This window comes from Taudactylus pleione, unplaced genomic scaffold (assembly GCF_031769625.1).
Source record: "Taudactylus pleione unplaced genomic scaffold, aTauple2 ptg000186l, whole genome shotgun sequence".
NCBI classification, from domain to species: domain Eukaryota; kingdom Metazoa; phylum Chordata; class Amphibia; order Anura; family Myobatrachidae; genus Taudactylus; species Taudactylus pleione.
In genome coordinates this window covers 8,564,933-8,587,702 of record NW_028284588.1, presented here as the reverse complement: position 1 = coordinate 8,587,702, position 22,770 = coordinate 8,564,933, and the positions used below count along the sequence as shown (strand labels likewise).

General features: G+C 40.4%; 1 protein-coding gene across 1 annotated transcript in view; it reads left to right on the top strand.

Annotated features, from left to right (window-relative positions):
* The window catches only part of LOC148519646 (dynein axonemal heavy chain 5-like), a 449,515-nt gene that overhangs the window by 46,457 nt on the left and 380,288 nt on the right, over window positions 1–22,770 (top strand). The window contains exons 15-19 of the mRNA XM_088476296.1: window positions 481–576; window positions 1,218–1,391; window positions 1,550–1,639; window positions 3,161–3,316; window positions 5,466–5,605. Of these exons, the coding sequence (XP_088332422.1) occupies window positions 481–576; window positions 1,218–1,391; window positions 1,550–1,639; window positions 3,161–3,316; window positions 5,466–5,605 (656 nt within the window). The remainder of the gene's footprint in view (window positions 1–480; window positions 577–1,217; window positions 1,392–1,549; window positions 1,640–3,160; window positions 3,317–5,465; window positions 5,606–22,770) is intronic.

Genomic DNA, 22,770 nt, shown 5'->3' with positions numbered 1-22,770 from the left:
GAGGGACCATAAAACTGAGCATGTTTGAAAGCTCAGATTTTTGTGCCTTACAGCCTTGTTCTTTTATATGGTCACAGTTCTCTTCTGTGATTTGTAATCTATATAATAATTGAGGATGACTGCCATGTCTCTGTACAATGGGGGATAATGACATGATAGCCGAGTGGAGAAACTTCCACAAGGTAAGTATAGCGAGATGGGGCGGTGACGGAGACAGACCCTTCATATTAGTAGTCCAAAACGACTAGTATTACTATAATGTAGAATAACGAATGCATAATCCAGTGCACTGTTTCAAAGACGGATCTTGTATAAGGATGATGTTTAGCAGTACCAAAATGGCATTTCTCATTTAGCTTGGATACAGGAAATTAATAATTGGTTATTTACTAGCATACAGTTCAAAGTCTATCGATAACTTATTGTATTATAATTTTATATTTGTGTAATGTGAACTAAATTATTCATCTTTAATTTTAGTTTGATAAAGACTACGTTGAATTCAAGAATCAAATAGAAGGTCTCTACCAATCTCTGCAAGGATTTGTGGATTCATGGTTTGAAAAGCCACTGACTGTAAGCATATAGTACTGTAAAATTGTAAATTCACATTTACAGTCTGTTCTATATGTTCCAATTATAAAGAGGACTATGGTGTTTTTTTTTTTATATGTGTTTTTTTTTACATGTTATATATATATATATATATATATATATATATATACATACATACATACATATATATTTTTTTTTAACTAACCCTCCTACCTCAACATTTGATAGTTGGAATGCAGATCCGCTGATCTGAATATGGCTTAAAGACATGTCGGTAGTGGGGTTAAGCATTATCATTTTTTTCCCATATAGCATAACCAGACACCAAACCAGTAGGACAGAAACATTTTTGCACTTATGCAACCAAGGTTAATAAACAAACAATAAATTGAATGGGTCTTTCATATTTACATACCGATATACTGTATCAACCTAGGAACACTATCCTTTTTTTTTTTTAAAGAGTCTTCAAATTATTTTAGTCTGAACTTAAAATGATAAATGACTTTTAGATTAAAATAATACAAATTTTAGCTTAATGCTTTGCAGAAGAATAAATAGCTAAAGAACAATTCAAAATTTTTAATTGTTTTTTCGTGATGCTAGATAAATCTTAATGATTTTTTTTAAATTAGGCTGTTTTTTTTTCTTTTGCTAAAAAGACTGAACAGATGGTAAATCTCTTACTGAAATTTGAGCGCATTGGAAAAGACCATCTTGACTTTGGTGAAAAATATATGGTAGTTCTGCAGAGATACAGTCGTGATTTAGATATGGTGCGAAAACTCTACCAGAAGCATAAAGATAGTCCTCCTGCACCGCGAAATGTGCCCCCGGTGAGTATAAACAATGCCAATGTAGTTTACAGATTAATAATATTATGACTAAATGAAGCTTGTACTTTCCTTTCAACTTGTTATTATGTTTTTTTGTTGTTTTTTTTGGAAAATTAAAAGCTGTATATTTATGTTTTCTTGTCTGATTACGTTTTTAGATAACAGGAAAAATTATGTGGGCTAGGCAACTCTACAGGAAAATCGACCAACCAATGAGATTTCTCAAAACTAAAACGGAACTTTTGCAGGTTAGTAATTATTAATATGCAGAAATAAAATAAAAGTAAAAAAAAATTTCAAGGTGAATTTTTATTTACTTTTTTCTTAGTGTAACAGATGTACAATATTATCACGGGGCCTATTTCATACATTTACATACATTTATTATTAAATAAGTTCAATATTTACGTAAATCTCCGATGTTTGCAGGCCTGCACATGCGCTGGAGCCGCACTTCGCATTTACAGAACTATTTCTGCAACGTTGGTGACAGTGCCCCAAAACTGCATTATGATTAACATACTGCTGGCATTTGGGGGCGGCGACGAGGTGGCCACAGGGAGCAATCCAGAAAATGGAGCATGTCGGCCCCGTTTTCTGGGCTTGCCAGAACCAGTGGTTGCATCCTTGGACGCAGCTTCACTGGCAGGGCCGGCTCTACCATTAGGCAGCTGTTTAGGGCGCCGGGATCTGGGGGATACAACAGAGTCTGTCTCTGAGAGAGAAATTCTTGTTGTACTAAATGCAGGTGTCGGCTGTGGAACTTCTAAGAAACCGTCTCCTCACTTTCACCTGAGGGTCTGGAAAGTGGGTGGTGGTGGTGGAGTTTTGGGGCGAGTCAGTAGGACGAAGTTTTGACATGGGGGCCGAGACATCTTGCACCAGCCCTGCACTGGCTCCAGCAATGTAATTTTGCCGGTCATCTTGAGTAACCTGAGCAATGGTCATGCAGTAGAGCCATTGTCTCTTCAGATGCAGTAGCGGATCAGAGAAGTCAGCAATGGGCGTTTTTTTTACTGACGACGCCTCCTGCAGCTTTTGCATACAAAGACGCAGCTGCTGTGCTTTAACATCCATCTCTGAATCAGGACAACAATGTATAAAAATTATATGCTGTAAAAAGAAAGTGATGAATGTATAATGTTTTGCACTTTTGTCTTGCATGTTCATTTAAATTTTTGTTAGCTTTCCACCATTACTTTTTATTTTTTAGCTTTCCACCATTACTTTTTTAGCTTTCCACCGTTACTTTTTTAGCTTTCCACCATTACTTTTTATTTTTTAGCTTTCCACCATTACTTTCTTAGCTTTCCACCATTACTTTTTATTTTTTAGCTTTCCACCATTACTTTCTTAGCTTTCCACCATTACTTTTTATTTTTTAGCTTTCCACCATTATTTTTTTAGCTTTCCACCATTACTTTTTATGATCATTTTAAAAGGACACAATTTTTGTTATTTTTTTTAAGTCAAAACCCCACTCATATCTATAATACCTTACCACTTAAATAGAGCCCTATGAAAATCCTTCCATACTGCTTTATTGGGCTATATCTACTGTAGTGTTACAGCATGTAACATGCACAGGGGGTCTTGCTTGCTTGTTGAGAAACAACTCTGCCATTGTGTGTGAAGAAACAAATCTGTGACATTTTTCGGTGTTATCAGCCTTTTGCAGTTTTTTATTGTGCATTTGTATTTTACAGTAACATTTAAATATCATAATTGAGAAACAAAAGTAATGTTTAACATCTTGATTACACATTTAGGGTTTAGAAATGAAAAAAATCATCCGGAGCTACAACAAAATGGCTGCTGTCCTTATGGAGTTTGAGCTAGTGTATTATAGAGGCTGGTGCAAATGTGCAGAACTGGCCAAAACTGGACTGCATGCATCGCTGCTGGTTAGACATCCAGACACAAAGGTATTTAGCTTGTAATCTGGTATATTATAGATTTGCTATTTTGTATGTTATAGATGCATACTATGTATTTGTTCTACATATGTACAAATGTAGCCCATATAATTTTTTTGCTATATGCTATAATGTATTTTAGTTTTCATTATTTGTATTCTTTTGTTGAATATAGCAGGAACCTATGTACTGAAAAAAATGCATTGTAGATCTGGGGGTTTATGCAATAGGATGCAATCTGCTGGAATTCCTGCAAGTCTTCCTGTATTTTTAAAGCGGCAATCATTTTAAAGGCTAAACCTGCTTGGTGTTTAAAGACGCCCATTTTTCGTTCTTAACCCACGTCATCTCCAGGAAGTGTATGAATCACCGGAAACATTGAGAGCCATCGGAGCAGCTCGCAGTCCTTGAGGTAGACCCTACCCCACCGCAAGCACTGCGATCAGTTCAGGCAAAAAAAACAACCAAGTGACGTGTTCAATGACGCTACTTTGCTAATTATGCACATCCATTAAACTCTGTTTTGAAGCTCAGACATTCCCCCGTTCACAAGCACCTTCCCCTGTTACCACCCACAAACGGCACTATCTGTCACTCAAAGTAGCACTCACTCTGTATACAACGAGCGCACGATTCTCGAACGCAGTGACTGGCTTGCGCATGTGCACTGCGAATCATACGCATGCGCAGATGTGCGATTATCGCCCCTAGTGTGTATCGAGGTAGACAGTGAGGAAAAAGATATACAAACGACATCAAACATAGAGATATAGGGCCTGATTCAGAGCCGCTCGCTATTTGCGAGCGCACACTCTGGATCAGGGTGGGGAGTATTTTTTTTCCTGTCCGCTCGCTAAGCTGTGGGTGCCCACCCACAGCTAGTGCCAGCGGGCAGGAAATGGTTGCGATTATCGCGACCATCGGCACTGCGAGGAAACCCTAAGGTAGAGTCTCAGTACTCGCAATGCCGAGTGGCGTTCCAGCTCTAATAGAGCCAGAAGTCCACTACTGACATCACAAGTGATGTCAGTAGGGACACCCACAAACGGCAGGCGTTCCTTCAAGAACACCTCCGTTTGTTCAGCCGGCCTCCCTACCCGCCTACAAAATGGGCGAACTGTCGATCAACATCGACAGCCGCCCCATTTTGCTGCGAGCCCTGGAGCGAGTGAAGGTCTAACTTGCTACGGGGCTCGCGCACGCGCTGGGCCACCATCGACCCACTTGCGAGCGCAATGCGCTTTCGAGTGGGTCTGAATCAGGTCGATAGTAAGTAAGAGATCACAAGAGAATGCAATGCGGTGCTGTTTTAACAGAACCCTACAGATTTTAACTGGAGCGACAGCCAGGGATGATTATTTTCTTTTTATGTATGTCAGGAAAACTACAATATCAAGGCAATTTCCGGTGGTGCTCAGAGTAGATTACACTGATCCCTAATAATTCACCATGCTATCATTTCATTCCATTTACACCTTACTATTCTCTGCCTAGCTTGTCTATATTACACTGGGTACACACTATATGATGGTGCGACCCAGGGATGCTGCAATGAGATGTAATGATACATCGCGTCTCCGTACACACAACATGATCCGGACTCTCTCTTACCTTTAGAATGTAAATTCTCACAAGCAGGGCCAATCTAGTATTGGCTTGTCTGGGTATATGATATCTGATTACAGATTGTGCATGCTACATAACATGTTGTCAATTTATAAATATTACATCATTTTAACATGTGATAGCTCATTGCAAAGGCAGTGTGTATAGATGTGTGCAACTCTGCAGATGTGTGAAAATCTTCATCCAGTACTGTGCACGCGCTGCAAGTACTGGATGCAGTACCTATGGCCTTCATACACCTCCCAATCAGTCACACTGCATCTCGCATTTGCATTATTGTGTATCAGTTTTAGTGCAGAAGTTTGAAAAAGTTACTAATCAGCCTATTGAGCCATGTAGAGGAAACAAGGGTTCTTGCAGATTGAAACTATTTAGATATTTTGTTATTTTAACTAAATTGCACAGTATTTACAAAACAATCATACATGTTCTATAGCTCTTATATAAGCAATGACTATGCTAATAACCCGTTGTTGTTGCATGGTTCTTAGTGAAAGGGAAACAACATTCAATGTAACTTTTTCATGTGCAGGAGTTATATGTAAATCTGGATCCCATAGTTCTGGAAGTTTTGTATGAAACAAAATACCTGCATAAGATGGGGTTTGAAGTGCCAGATGTCATACACAGCATAGCCACTAGAGAGCAGCAGATCAAAATGCAACAAATAAAGTAAGTGATTTTACAACTATTTCAGTATGGCCTTTTTTTCACAGATGCTTGACTATCCTTAAAAATACAAAACTAAAACTAAAGAAATTCATTTGTATTTTGTTTAAAAAAAATAATTGTTTTATTATGTTTTTATTCTCACAATAGATGAATTTTGCTAAATCGACTTAATATACAATGTCAGGTGTTCTGCACCATACTTAGGGCAGTATTCAATTAGTTTTGCACCCGCGGAAAAGTTTTGCCTGACGGACTTTTCGCCGACATCGCCTGTTTTGGATGCGGAAATTTTGCGTGCGCGTCCTCGCTTTCCGCCATTTTCAATTCCAAAACAGGCAAAAACGGCAAGCGGCGAATGTAGAACAGGTGGAAGGTACTGTCAGACTTAGGGAAATCAGCCTTACCCCCCAAAAAAGATGCACTAACATTGGGGATAAAAGTAGAAGTGTTCCAATAGCCCTAATAAAACTATTTGGGGTACTGAAGTTGTTTAAAATCCTTGTTATTGGCATCCTTGCAAAAGTGGTGAAAAATGGCATTAAGCAGTATTTTTGGGTGAAAATAAGTAGTCCAGTCACATTTGGGGTGCTTGAAAACGGGTACTAGCATATTTTAATGTCTCTAAAGTGAAATTTTAGAAAAGTGAAATTCCTCCGTCATACAAACATCTGCAATCCCAAAAACACTTGTCCCCTTCGTAGAGCACCACCAGAAGCTTATTTCACTAGTTTTTGAAGTTGTCCCACCACTTTTGTCATTTTTGCCCCCAATTTCAAAGAATGTTTTTTGGGGGGGATCCTGGAATTTTTTAAATCTTTTTTGAGTGATTTGTCCTTTGGGGGGTATACCAAGGGTTTTGAGTGGTTTCCCAACATCTACACCCCAAAATATAGATTTTACACTTTTTGTCTCCTGCTATTCTGTGGAGAAACAGTATCACCTATTTCATTGCCTTGACTTTCCGCATAGGCTAAAACGGTATGGAATTGAATACGGAGTAAAAAAAAAAGGTGAAATGATCGCTAAGAACCATGCGAAAACAGCTTTCCGCTTCTAATTGAGTATGGCCCTTAATTTATTACAACTTGCAAGTCATTTGCAGGGGATTAATACAGCATCAAAAGTAAACATAGCAAAGATCCCAATGTGGTCATCCATTGCAAGCTGTAAGTAGAAGGGCCACCTCTCCTCCTCAGCACTGCCGTCCCTCTTCAGTTTCCATTACCTGTCACTGTGTCACAGGTATCACATTGGCTCCACTTGTGAGTAGAAAGGAAAATTGTGCTCTGTGTTTTAATGTCAGCAAACAATATAATTGAGACCGGAAACTACTCAATTTTGAGGGGTTTGTGAGGTGAGCATGGGTGTTGTCCTTTCCTCAGGATATAAGTCACAGGTCCAAGTTTTGTGATTGAAGTTAGAAATATATTTAATTTTTCATTACAGAGGGGGAATAAACAATTTGCTGACTACACTAGGGATTTCAGTATATATACTGTCTAAACAAGTCGGCACTCCAAGTTGTACTATTATTATTGCCGTGGTGCCCACTACATTTTTAAGTAACATATAGCCAAAGGCAGCGGCACTCGTCGGACTTTTCATAAATAATACAAACTTTAATCCAGTTCGTCAACGTTTCGGGTTTATTTCAACCCGTCATCAGGATACTGTACATCAAGAGGTTACAACAAGCACACAATGATCTTACCTTAAATATGTACACTGTGTAACGAGACACCGGACCAGTGCCAGCTCCGTCAACAGCACCCGCAGGACTTCCGGGAACTCCGGGAACACGCGTACCCAGCGTTACCTACAGGGGCACCGGAGTGCTCAATGCATGATATCATGCATACACAGGGAACGATATTGCTAATTTATCGTTCCAATCCCTCGGATCATTGGCAGTATCGTTCCGTGTGTAGGGGCCTTTAGTTTGCATTTATTGTACAAGGTACTTAGGATTAGTGCTTTTTGTAGCAAAGGAATTAGTCGCAGATAAAGCATAAGGATGCCTGGCGCAGGTCACTCATGTCAGACCTGTCTTTTGCCTTCTTAAGGTGAATACACATGGCACGATCTGTACCACCAACGACTTGAAAGACATTTTTCAAAGATATCGTTCATACAGTAGATATCGTTCATAGATCGTTCAAAGATCTTTAAAAGATATCTTTCAGTGAGTCATCTTGCCACATCTCTGAACAGGGAAAATTGATGATATCGACCAAGTTGGCCTGCATGCATGGACGAGGAAAGATATCTTTATCGTCCATCCGAGAACGCACATCATTTATTCGTTGGTCGATCGTTCACTGCCTAAAAATCTGTTATCGTTCATATCATTCAGGAAAAACGTCCCATGTGTATGCAGCATTACACAGACTGCATACTTTTCCTTACATTTTGCTACTTTTCCCTAACTTTACATCTCTGCTTATAGTGTACAGGTTACTTTGGATTAGTATTTTTGTTGTAAAGAAACTTGTATAAAGTCGCAGATAAGCATAGCGATACATGGTGAGGGAGACTCATATCAAACCTGTCATTTGCCTGTTTACCCAGATTGTGTACTTTTTCCTCATTTTTTATTTCCCTCAACTTTGCGTATTGATTCTGAGTTGAGAGCAAACAAAGCAAGTTACAGTGCAGGGGGCACAAATAATTTTTCTTATTTATTGCATGTGGGGTAAATACTGGCTGCTTTTGCGTGTAGCCCATAAATGCTGGGCAGCCTTATTTTTGCCCTGTAATTTAGATTTGAGTTTAGACACGCATCTCTCAAATGTAAATCTCTCTGCAAATTTTACATCTGCCCCACCTGCAGTATAACATGGTTTTACCAAAGTGCATAGTTACTTGCTCTTTTCTGCTTTACTGTCGACTCTGACTCAGCCCCATTGTGTGCTAGGTGTTCGGTTTAGTGCTTTGGTTCAGCATGCTAAATGGGGCTATTCTGAGCAATTTGGGGATAGGTGTACGTGCACACATCTGTACTTCCTGAAATGTTAAAAAGAAATCAATACTTATTTATCAATATTTATTTATATAGCCCCAGCACATTTTTCAGTGCTTTGTTGTGGGACGAAACTGTCAGGATGTGACCTGGGATCGGCTGCTACTCACCTCCACGGTGGCATCCTTGGGCTTAGGTGTTCAGTCGCTGGGAGTGGAGGTGAGTGGTGACTGAGTATTCTCCCCAACGTCTGCTAGGGCCTCCGTGCGTGTGTCCCGGTTTCCGGGGTGCTGGGCATGGGTGCATCCATGTTGGTCCATATCACCTGACTGGTCTCTCCCAATGGTAGTCCTGCGGGCACTCAGCTGATCCTCTGATCCAATGACCAGCTACCTAAGGGTATTTAAGTCTGACTCCAGGAACAGGAAGCTGCTGTTCAACTTCGCTGTTCCGGTTACTGTGATACTCACTAGTGTCTTTCCATGTTAACTCCTCAGTGTGTTGCTTCAGCCTTCTCGCTGTCCTCCAGTGTTATTTGCATCAGCTCCCAGGCTGACTTCCAGTGTGTCATGTCAGTTCTCTAACTGAACTCCAGTTCTTTTCATAGCAGCTTTTGTGTTGTTATTATTGTGCTGTGCAGATCCCCAGCTGCCTCCCTGTGTTACTGGTGTCTGCTTTCATGCTGATTACTAGTTAGCTCTCAGCTGGATCCTTTACAATTCTCAGTACATTCCTGTGTTACATTTCCCTGTGTTCTCAGTGCAAGTCAGCGACTGGTTCCTTTACAATCCTCAGTGCATTCCTGTGTTACATTTCTCTGACGCTGATCTCCTGTGTTCAAGTACTCAATTCATACGCTGATCTCCTGTGGTCAAGTATTCAGCTCACATGCTGATTCCCTGTGCTAAGTTTTCATCTCACTAGCTGATCCCTTGTGTCCTAGTTATTTAGTTCTTACGCTGACCTCTAGTGTTATACCTTATTGTCTCCATGCTGGTGTCCTGTGAATTAACTCTCATAAGTATAGTTACCGGTCTTCCTGCCACTCCCAGGTACCTGTCCAGAGGGCCGCGACCTGCTCACTTAGTTCAGCGAAACCCATATTCCAACCAGAGGAGTCACTGGTGAAGACCACCAAGTGAGTTAGATTCCGTGTCAGTGGGCAGGTCTAGCCAAACCTGGGTTTGGCCGCAATAGGAAGACCTAGTCACCTGTCATTCTCCTAGTTGTTCCCTAGCCACCCTAACCACCTGGTTTTTGTCCTCATCTGAAGAACTTCCCGTACAGATCGTGACAGACACACTGCTCTAAAAATGTCTGTGTATTTAAAAAAAGAAGTTGGTGCACCAGGGTATAATATATTTGGCCAGAATGTGTGTGATATTGAAAAGGTGTATAATGCAGTAGTTGGTGCTGGTGGCAGTTAGTCCACATCTGGTATGCTTAACCCATTCTTAATATCAGGGCCGGAATTAGCCTTCAGGGGGTGCGGGGTAATTAAGACAGGGGGCCCATCCCCACTCCTCTGTTCCACCACCTCTTGTCAACACTGCCCCCAATATTCTTACCTGGAAGCATTGAGAAACCAGAGTAGACGCCAAGTGTGAGGTTGAGCAATTGACTTGACTTTGATCAATGAAAGATGTAATTTCCTCTCCAAGTTGATTGGCTGTTCTCTCCTTAATTTGAGGCTCTTTCACACTCCAGGCATGTCTTGATAAAGGCCCAATCAGGGACGAAACGCGTCGACCAGCCCAGAGTGTGAACAGCCTTTTTTTTACTAAACACAAACTTTAGGTAATATGGATTGATGTTTCTATATATTTTTTTATTGATTGATTGATATGGAAGGAAGTGTCATTCTTTTCTCATCTGTTTTTTATTGTTGATACTATTGGACTATTGTAATTTTAATTGGATCCATAGCGATATTATTTTATATCTGTGTGGACATCCCGTTGTGTTTGGGATTTTTTTAATACATTTTTTTCCGGTTTTTGGAGTATCCATTTGGATTCAATCATTTCCAACTATACACTGAGAGAAGGAGTTGTAGTAGCGATTAAATAAATACTACACAAAGATACCTTGATACACCTCCAGAGAGCCACTTTGATCGTGAGTAGGGTACGCCCTCCATTTCTTCTCTTTGGGATCTTACCAGCAGGTCTAAAGAAACCACTACGTGTTGAAAAATGACTGCACCTACTGTGAGTGCGGTACGTTAGACTTACCTTGGGGGTACTTTTGTACATGGAGCACTTGTGGCGGGAATTTCCTGGGTGATAAAGATACCTTGATACATTGTGCACCACATTAGAAAGTGTGAGTCATGGTATGCTGATTATTACTCACCGTCATACAGGGTGGATAGTGAGGATTTCTTTGAACTTGTTTTCGCTATATAGAAGATAAACTGTTCTACACATATAGATACACCAAAAATGTGTCGGCGCCACCTTCAAGTTTTCTAGAGGATTGATACAAAGTATATGTAATAATACGTACTCCCTTAATATAAAAGGTGTCAGCTAGAACCAAACGTAAGAGGACTTTTGGATAAGCCCTTAAATGTGAAAATAGTGCAAATATGTTAGGTGATCAGCGACTTCCGTATATTCTACAATGATTTGTGGAATGTGTAACATAAACCCACAAATGTACCATACAAAGTGTAAAAATAAAAATCACAATGTAATATTTAAAAAGTATAACTAGATCTTGTGCATACAAGCACAGATATTGCAAATAAATTAATTATACGAATAAATAGATTGAATTTCCCAGTGTGCATATGGGCCTTCATTCAGAGCCGCTCGTAAGCGGCTGCTCGTTTGTTATGAGCGATGTTCACTCATCTGCGCATGCGTACGGATTGTAATACGCATGCGCAAACCAGTCAGTGCGGCCGAAAATCGGTTTGTTCGCTAAATAGCGAATGCCTGCTATTTTGAGTAACTGGAGGAGGCGTATGTGGGTGGTAACAGGGGAAGGTGCTTGAAAACGGGGAGTGGAATTCAGAACGCAGGCGTGCTTAAAGGTCAAAATGGGCATTTTAAGGGTGTGCATAATTAATACAGCAGCGTCATTGACCACGTCACTTGGTTGTTTTATAGTCAGAACTGCTCGCAAGATAGCCATAGGAAATACCAACCACAAGAATAGCGAGCAGTTCATACGCTGTTCGATGTACTCGATTAATCTAATAAATAGCGGACATGACGTATGATGCGAGCGGCCAGGGGGCGTATTTTTCAAAATTCCGACCGCAAGTTTTGTTCGCTCGTTCAGACATAGAGGTGTGTACAGACCGCAAAGAGCGAACGGTTCATTTGAATAGCCACCCCTTTTTTCTGAACGAACGACCGCAAATAGCGTCCGGCTCTGAATCAGACCCATAGTGCTAATAAATATTTAAGATGACATTAAAAATGCAATTCATACATTTAAATATATCTTAAAAACAAATGGAGTTGATATATTTAAATATTTAAAAAAGCCAGTTTACACAAAGGGATTAGTATTGTTTAAAAAGTTTCAAAACTTGTTAAAAATATATAGGAAGTTTTCTACAAAAATTAGATGCTTATCTGTAAAAGTTCATTCAGTCAGACAAGGCAGCTATATCAACGCGTTTCATCCACTTGGGGACTTCATCAAGGGGTGCAGTTAATCAGGGTTTGCCACTTTTTATACCCTTAATGAGACAGGGCTCCAATTGTCTCGTTTAGATCACCCATGACATCACTTCCGGTCAGTCATATCGAAAAAGGGCGCTCTTTTTTTACAGTGGTTCATACTGAATTAATAATATATATTCTATCTCACATCTGTCCATAATGTAGAATTTGTAACTTCTCATTAGCATTTGCTGAAGTCCAGAGTGGTTTAATACCACTTATTTATATACTGGCTTCCGCCCTTACTTGCTCGGCTTCCGCCCAATGATGACGTCATCTGTCATGTTACCAGTAGCATAAGTTAACTTCAGGCCACTCCATGAAATGTCTGTATCTATAATATTGCGTCCGCCATTTTCTTGTAGTCCGTATGCTGCTGGTGCGTCCGCCATTTTGTTGTGGTCCGTGTGAGTGTTCTCCAGCTTGCGCCTTTGTCTCCGCCCACTGGTGGCATCTTGTCTACTCTCCATTTTCCACTATACCTGTAGTGAATGGAACATAACGGCATCATCGTTGCTAGGGTAACGGGGACGCCATCTTTCATACACGGCTGATGATAACGAAGGGGAAAGAAGTTAGAAAAATGTATATAGAGATATATATAAATAGAAGGCTGGCTTCCTAATCATGTATTTAGCTAGACATGTGTATTCACTCAACGGAGGTAATACATAAAAATATCTAGTATCAATGTGAAAAAATGGTGAAAAACATATATGGTAGTTCCAATATTATATGAAAAAAGTCTCTTATACTAGGAAAAAAAAAATGTAAAAACCAAAAAAGGAGATATGAGATGATTAATTAGTCTTGTATAAAATAAACAAAGTCCAATGATGGCTTCAGTGCTCCACAACTTGTGAATCCAGGCTGTTCAATAAATGAATAAATAAATGAATAGAATCTTCGTTTCTCTCCAGAAACTCTACACATATGTATATTTATTTCTCTTCCATGACCTCATCCTATCTGAGCTGAGGAGATTCAAATGGAAGATCGACTTCAATACATGTGCCATCTTCATGTACCAACAGAAGGGATGTATTTATATGTATTAATTTATATATATATTATGGATAGAGCACCTATTTTATGAGTCCCAGAATTGTTGACTTGACTTTGATGTCTGCTGTGACAAACCATTACCTGCACACAGTGGAGTTAATAAAAAATGTCCACCACAAACAGATGTGGTTTGGCAATAGGTGGGCAGTTGGATTGCTAGACCCAGGGCCCCCACCTAACAAGGACCACCAAAAACAAATTGTCTCTCCTGCCCCATGGCACCTTCTAATGATTCAGCAGTACAGCGTGCGCTGCGCACAAAAAGCTGTGTGTACCTGGTACCCACCATTCTGATATATGCAGTCAGTGTGTTTTGCTGTCATCTGCATGTTTTGGCTGGATGAGGGCATAGACTACAATCTGATAACTCTGGTACAGTTCACATTGATAACCCTATGGGGGAGCTGGGACCCCTGGGTCACCTATTTATTAACAGTTACTTACAGCCCTCTCCCCTCTACTATCTCACCTCTGGTCGTGAAGCTCCGTCGATAGCTCATTAAACTTGATACCACTGTCTGTGTCCCTGCACTGCACACTGTCCTGCTAATGTTCGTTTTTCTGATTCTACCTCCTCTTCGCTACCTCTATCAGTTGGAGTACCGCAAGGCTCTGTCTTAGGTCCTTTGCTATTCTCAATCTATACCACCTCTCTTGGCAAACTAATCCGCTCTTTTGGATTTCAGTACCATCTGTATGCGGATGATACTCAAATCTACCTATCATCCCCTGATTTATCACCATCTGTATTGGTCCGTATCACTGAATGTATTTCTGCCATTTCATCTTGGATGTCATCTCGCTACCTGAAACTTAATATTTCTAAAACAGAATTAATTATATTTCCACCGGCCAATAACAGTTACCAATCTGATCTCTTTATCACTGTTGATAACTCAACAATCCACCCCACCCCACAAGCTCGCTGCCTTGGTGTCATCCTTGATTCTGAACTGTCCTTTGTTCCCCACATTCAATCTGTCTCAAAATCATGTTACATACATCTAAAATACATATACAAAATTCGACCATATCTCACACAAGACACTGCAAAAACTCTAATCCATGCACTCATTATTTCCCGCATTGACTATTGCAATAGTCTCCTTAATGGTCTTCCCAAAAACAGGCTATCGCCATTACAATCCATTATGAATGCAGCTGCAAGGCTTATCTTCCTTGCCAAACGTTCATCGTCTGCTGCTCCGCTCTGTCAGTCCCTCCATTGGTTGCCGGTTTTCTACCGTATTCAATACAAAATACTGTTACTTACACATAAGGCCATTAACCGAATTACACCAACATACATCTCTTTACTCATCTCAAAATATCTCCCAACCCAACCTCTCCGCTCAGCACAAGATCTGCGTCTCTCATCCCCGCGCATTACTTGCTCCCATTTACGGTTACAGGACTTTCTTCGGGCTGCACCCACTCTATGGAATGCCTTACCACACACAATAAGACTTACCTCTACTCTTCAATCCTTCAAGCATTCCCTGAAAACTCACCTCTTCAGACAAGCTTATCAGATTCCAGAACCGACCACATAACCTTCATAGCTGCCATGTCTTATTACATCCCCTCTCACAGTCCACACATAACCTCACACATTGTCTTTCTTTCACATACTCCTGACATTTTGCCGACATTCCTGTGTGACTGGATCATGCAGCCCACCAACAAACTGCATTCTGGCCGGACCAAATTGCAAAATATATAGCACCTATCCTTGTGTATCAATGCCTATTTCCCTATAGATTGTAAGCTTGCAAGCAGGGCCCTCTTACCTCTATGTCTGTCAGTTATTACCCTGTTTTGTTCTATCAATGTTTCCAATTGTAAAGCACAACGGAATATGCTGCACTATATAAGAAACTGTTAATAAATAAATAATAAATAAAAAATAATATGGCTCTGATTAACAGCCCTCTCCTCCCTCCTTCCCCTATCTCACCTCTGGTAGAAAAGCTCAGTCGGCAGTTCATGAAACCTGACACCACTGACTGTGTCCCTGCACTGCACACTGTCCTCCTTGGCTCGCATTCTGGCTTACAGGTTTTTCCTTCTGCTCAGCTGCACGTGAAGGAAGGATGGACGGTGACATCAGATTTATTATATCGGGTAGAACGACAGGTAGCATATGGTAGAGGGAATATCACAGGTGTAACAGCGGTAGGTATTACATATGGATTGTGGCTGTCTGGAGCTCAGGGTATCACTAGGTGTTACAGTACGCCTGGCATGATCGTGGTACTGGCACCGGCGGATGGCATCACTGGTAGTCTAGTGTACAATGGTGGTGGTGGTATAGTGTACTTGCGGGTTATACAGCAACACTGCTAGGCTCCAAAGTGGAGAGAGTCTCCTGGATCTTATCATCCATACAGAATGCCAGGGAGTACAGACGTGTGGAGATGCTGCGCAGGAGCATATGTCACAGGTCGGACCTCTCTTACTGCGCTCCGACAGGTCCTAGTGACCGCCAGATCAGTTCTAACTGTCCTACTTGTCAAACCATGGAGGGAGGCAGCACAAAAACGCACTCCTTCCAACAATTGGAAGGATGAAAGTCTGGTTAGAGGGAAGACAAGAAGTGAATGGCAATAGTCAACTAACAAGATAACGAGGGCATGAATTTAAGTCTTTTGACTGACTTGTGTCAGATACAGTAGCTGTGTATTCTGGAAATATTTCTTATGTAACAAGTTTTGGACACAAGTTACTGTCGTACCGGTTGAGACCTATGCAGCAAGCATGACTGGTATGGTTTATTGACGAGTTGTCAACAGCAAGGGACTTGTAATGTAGATAGCTTCTATTGGCTAGTGGGAATATTATTAGGGCATTTTTTTAAAATATATTGAGAAAATATCCAATATGAAATGGCAAAAAGACCACCTGAGATAGCAGGATGTCCAGAGGGGATAGATAAATTACCCATGAAAGTTTTAGAACACTCTTACTTTTCCAGTCGTTGTAGTCAACTAACAAGATAACGAGGGCATGAATTTAAGTCTTTTGACTGACTTGTGTCAGATACAGTAGCTGTGTATTCTGGAAATATTTCTTATGTAACAAGTTTTGGACACAAGTTACTGTCGTACCGGTTGAGACCTATGCAGCAAGCATGACTGGTATGGTTTATTGACGAGTTGTCAACAGCAAGGGACTTGTAATGTAGATAGCTTCTATTGGCTAGTGGGAATATTATTAGGGCATTTTTTTAAAATATATTGAGAAAATATCCAATATGAAATGGCAAAAAGACCACCTGAGATAGCAGGATGTCCAGAGGGGATAGATAAATTACCCATGAAAGTTTTAGAACACTCTTACTTTTCCAGTCTTTGTTGAAATTTAAACCACTCAAGTCCAGTGAATAACATAAAATTGTACAAAGGTAAGCGCTAGACTACTAGAGGTTAATAAAGACTGAAAAATCATGTAAATTTCAGGGTGCCTGTTTCTTGGAACAAATGCCTGTTTATTGGAACAAGTAATATGTTAAGAATGTATAGCTGTTCTTCAGCAATGAACAAGAGGCTTGCCTGGGCCAAGAAGCATAGCCAGTGGGCTACTGAAGACGAAAATGGTCTTATGAATAGATTAATAAAATTTTTTAAATCTTTGAAATCACGCAGGGTTTTTGTACACCATTGAGTAGGTGAAAGGATGGCTTCTCAGTGTGTGGGTTTTATTTAGCGACAGCTTTGCTTATTTAAGCCCAATATAAGTATAGAACAATAGATATAAAGCACAGATAATTTGTACACTGTACCATGTGCATTCCAATCGATCCATAACAAAGGCCAGTATGGTCAAAAAGAAAAACAAACAAATTAAATAACCAACAATTCTATAAAACTAGTAGGGGAAAGAAAATGGGATAGAGGAGATGAAAAAAGGGGGTGGAAGATGAGGCCTAGACCAGATCCCCAGTACCAGGTGGAGCTCGAGGAGGCAATGACCGGGTGGGTTCTTACCGAGGTGGGTCTAATGGATGCTGAAAAGCAAACAGTTAATGACAAAGAGGTGACATTATCTGAGCTAGCCTCCAAGTGAACCCATCGTGGAGCTTGGGGATTCGCAAACAAGCTATAGCCTGGCTCAAGTGGATAGCCATGTAATGTAGACAGATATCTGGAAACCCTCTCCCGTCATTAATGGTGGCATGGCAATGGTTAAAAAAAGCTAGTGCACGGTGGTTTAAGGCTCCACACAAATTGCAAATAGCATGGAGGGGCATGACAGTTGAGAGATGGGGTGTTAATCTGAAAGTTTGGGTTAACTAGTTTTTTTTTCAGAAATAGGAATAATAACCAGATGTTTGAATAATGACTGACCAATATTAGTGGAGAGAGAGTACAGATTTTATATTTTAAGGTTGTGATTAGCAGAGTTATCAACTGATTTGTGAGGATAGGAACACGTTACTGATTAGGCAGTAATGATAGAATCGTAAAGCTAGTACACTGTACAGTACTTTATACACACACACGCACGCACGCACGCACGCACGCACGCACGCACGCACACACACACACACACACACACACACACACAATCTTCTGTGTCTGTTGTAAAGACTCATTGTAATGTAATCCATTGTCCCATATATTAAAATTGTAGTCTATATTTTTTGAATGACATTCCTTTGCATTTAAATGTGGATTCCAAAGATACTATCACTGTAAAAGGAGAACACAGTACTGTCGGCGTAGTAATGGTGCAATCATTCCAAGTACTTATGTCAATATTTCTAAGAAGTACAAGTAAGCAGTTGAGGTTATTGATCTAGAGAATGAATCTGATTGCCATCTAGTGGTGGTGTGCACAGAACAAAGCTGTTATTTGTGTGGAGATTGAGGGTTCCTCACTAACTGCTTCCACTTGGAAGATGCTCAACAACAACAGACTACAATCAGGAAAGTGCAGGTTACAGAGGGTACATTTATTAGATTTGAATTTTACCACCGAGTTATCATTTTGTAACAAGCTCTTTCAGGGATAGAGAAATGTTTTTCGTCTACATAAAATCACACTTCTTTTTTTATTGATGTCCCTATATACATTTTACTAACATATCTATTCTTTCAAGAAATGTTAAACAACTGGGTGCAATAAGTTGTTTTCAGCTAGATTCCTGGTTGGCTTCACAGTTCTGAGTATAACATTCTACGGTTTTAGTAAAAATAACAATCATAAGCATCTACGATCCATTCATTAGTTCTAGAAAGGATTGCAGTTTATGGCACCACCCCAATCCATTGACCTTCAGGTGCTAACATTCATGCTGCTGTTATAACACAGTAGTCGTTTCTCAAACTGTGCAACTATAACTGTCAAGCAGGAGAGCTACAAAATACTAACATTTCTTTTATCCTCGGGGCTTCATTAAATATTTACAGAACAGACTATGTTTTGTCTTGGTTGGAAGCCTGCATCTTGCACTGGAAACTCATTTGTCTCCTCACTAAAAATCAAATACACAAAGAGAGAGAATACAGTTTAGCAAATTAATTTATGCCCTGCTCCTGCCATGTTTATTAGCTTTACATTCATTTTTTTAGATGTTTATTGAACATTTTCTTTATTTTAATTAAAAGGAAATTTGTTGATGCAATGTGTATTTTAGAGCTATTTGTCAAAGACTTGTTGATGGTCAAATACTATACCTTTCAAGAGCAATTCTATCAATACTGAATATTCTCAATATCACAATACAGTACGAGGAGATTATGCTGTGCTAGCTTTAGGTCTACCCTGACCCAAACTGGGACAGTCAGAGACAACTCATGAGTGGAAGCAGTAGCCTGCCCAGGTATCACGTTCCTAGGCCATCCCTGACCCAGCCCTCAGAATCAGACACAGGGTGGACAAGGAACGGTGGCTGCTTCTAAGGAGAATAAGGACTATGCCATTATAAGAATTGTAGCCCTGCCAAATTAATTTTTTTAATACGACACTCCAAGAAAAAAAAGGTGTAGATGCCCCAGCTGTAGCCTGAGTCAGAGAGTGCAGTTCCTACCAAGTATGACTAAAAATGAGAGGCATATGGTACATGCTTGCTGATCTTTTTAGAGTCAACTCTGAGAGAGTCTCAGACGGGGTAGACATGTCCAATACGTGGCAATGGGACGTGGTACCACAATTGTGTCTTTGTGGCCTTGCCCCTGCTGCTTTTTACAGTCTGGGAGAGGTGCTAATGAGAATCATGTCATCCAACTCTATGGCTGCTCACACTTGGGATGGGAACAGGGGATGTACAGTAGTTCAGTGATGTAGTGTGGGGATGTAGTGCAGTGATATAGGACAGTGTAGTGTAGAGTATAGAGGTATGAGTGTAGTGCAGTGTATATATCTGGGGAATGTAGTGCAGCGATGTACAGTAGTGTTGTGAGGTAGTCTGGGGAGGTAGTTTGGGGATATAGTGTATAGAGGTGTCACTGATGTAGTGCAGCATATATAGACAGATGTAATGTGGGGAGGTAGTGCAATGATGTAGTACAATATAGGGTCAGTAATGTAGGACAGGGTGTAGGAGGAGTCAGTGATATAGTGCACAGTATAGAAGTGTAATCGCGGTAATACAGCGATGTAGGGTTGTAGGGAGGACAGTGATGTATTGCAGAATATGAAGCGGTCAAGGATGTAGTACAGTGATGCCGTGCCGGGTAAAGATGTAAAAAGATACATCTTTCAGACCTTTCCTCTGGTTACTATGGTTCTTATTTTCATACATATTTACATACATTTTTTTTTTTTAAAGTGGTGATGCCTATAACTGTCATTTTCCTGGTGACCTAAAGAAATGGTGCCTCCTTAGGGCTGCGTCCCATCTGGCATATAAAGGGACATGATGGAACTCTGAACATGATGGAACTCTGAGGCATATAATGGGAGTATAAGGGAGCTCTGAGACATAAAAGCTACATGTGGGGCAGGTGGCTTATAAAGGAGCATGTGTGGGTCTGGAAGCTAGAAATAAAATGGCTGTAACCCTTCTACGGTTTTGGTTATGTCCCTTGTGGGGCAATCTGAAAATGCAAAGGTGGTACTCCTAGCAGCCGTGTCTATAGAGATCTATGGGAACAGCAGTAAGCTACACATATTAAGTTAACTTCAGAGAAATCGGATATTGCTAACTTTTTGTTAAATTGAGAGAAGCTGAGAAAAATTTAACTAAAAGGTATTATCTCAACTTTGCAATTATACCCTTTTAGTGCAGAAGAAATATTTAAGAGTTTGGGGGGAATTCAATTACCCGAGGTAATAACTGGAGGTAGCCCCTAGATTTAACGTCCGGGGCTACTCAGTTAGCCTTCCGCATTCGCCCGATATCCTTGTTAACGCACATTAACCACATGCGTTAACACGGGTTATTGGGCGTAAACACACAGAATCCGTTATCAGTTCATGGACCTGTGCGTTAACTGGCAGTTATCACCCGTTGACTGCACAATTAACGGGGTTTTCTTTTTGGGTCTCGAGACAGGAAAAGAAATCCAAAATAAGCGGGGCTAATTGAATACGAATCGGATCGAATAGCACCCGTTCAATTAAAAGATGTTAATTGAATCCTTCCAGTTTGCTTTCACCTTAGTGGTATAGGTTCTGTTTGGTCCTGTTTCACATAGCCCCATTTTACACATATGGTAGTTATTTTACATATAACCATCTGTAGACAGAGGAAGGCAGTGACAATCTGGTGGTAAAGTGAGTAGAACAACAAATGCTGTTTTTTTCTGGCACAGATTTATGACCACAGTATGTGCATTGCAGAAGCCATAGGTGCTAACAAAATAAAGGAATATGTAATAAAGAATAACATATCAAACTGCTGGGGTCTAGTTAAGTGTAAAGCAATGAGGCATCTGACCAATGCACAGCAGCTAAGTGAAATGAATATACTTTTATCTAAACCTGCTTTTTGTAGCTGTGATTAGACACAAAACAAACTTGCTGCTTCTTTCATAGCGGTGCAGTAGAAATGTACAACTGCTGATCTCAGTGACGTACCAAACACTAGATGAAGTAGATTAGACCTGACATGAGCACCCAAGGATAACAAAGCTACAGACTTTCAGTTAAAACTCTGACCTGTACTTACCAGGTTTACAAATACTAATGAAAAAAGTGTTGTATTTAATTTCAGGTCACTGGGCTGAATAGCTCTCTCTCTCTTCCTCTGTTGTCCTCAACTGGGGGCGAGTACAGTGCCATGTCATCTGGATAACTCTGCTTGTTTTAACAGTTGACAGGGAGCCAGGAGCATAGCGCTGTCTGTGAATATGTCAGATCCAATTGTACCTTTGGAATCTCTTGTTAGTAGACGGAGCAGGAGGACCATGGAGTTCTTTCTGGGTCTTTCAAGAAATAACTGATTTATTTATCTCAACAGTTAGCAAATGAGTCTTACTTGATGCTGACTGAATTTTAAATTTTTTTGCCAGTGCTGATGAGGATTTAAAAAGTAACCTATTTTTTTGTAGTTTGGCCCTATTATGTATTCATTGCACCTGGATAACTGGTATAGCAGTAATGCAGATATGTATAGTACCTTGCAAAAAGCTTGATAAAGGATTTTTTCTTATAGCATCTCCAAAATGTTGCTGCGACTGAGTCTTTCTATCATCCAGTACTGTTGTATGAAGACCTGTGGGTGCCCACTTCTGGATGAAAGAAAGAAATAAAAATACATATTAATAACATTTGCATAGAAATGCCACCTTAGTGTTAACGCTGCAGGTGATAAAAAACAAACAAACAAACAAAAACAAAAAACCCACAAAAGATCAAATTGCCATAGAAACGCTGCCTCCCCTTGAAAATATGCTTTTCTGCTGTGTAACAAGCCCAGTTATTGAGCTAAACTCCTACAGCTACAGTATATTGATATTCATTTATATTGAACATAACATGTAACAAAAGTTTTCGGAGTAGCATGTAACTGAAAGTTTTCGGAGTTTGCTTGCGAGAACAAGCGCCATCTTCAGATCTGGGATCCCCACTCCTTCCTAAGGATAGGAGTTCTGTGGATGCGAAGAGGGATCCGAGCGTATCCCTCTGCCGCCTCCTCACTACCTCTCCAGCGGCTGTGCACATACGTGACCTTGGGTCACACATGCGTAGCTGGGCCGATGGGGAGGAGGTAAGTAACGCAGCTATTTCTGTAGCTGCGATACTAACCGAGGGACAGCTGCTTTTTGAAGCAGCTGTCCCCGCACTGGAGCAATGATGAATTGTTCCGGTGCCAAGTTTCCCCCGCAGCGAGATGATAACATAATAATCGGTAGCCATATGGCCTCCAATGATGAATAGGCCCCACTGTATTATAAGTAGCACACTTTACATTTGAAATACTTATTGTGTTTCCTAGATATAGTAACAATTTTTACAAAACTATCAAAGTCCGAAACATTACTGTCCACATTTAATAAATATAACAAGTTCTCTTC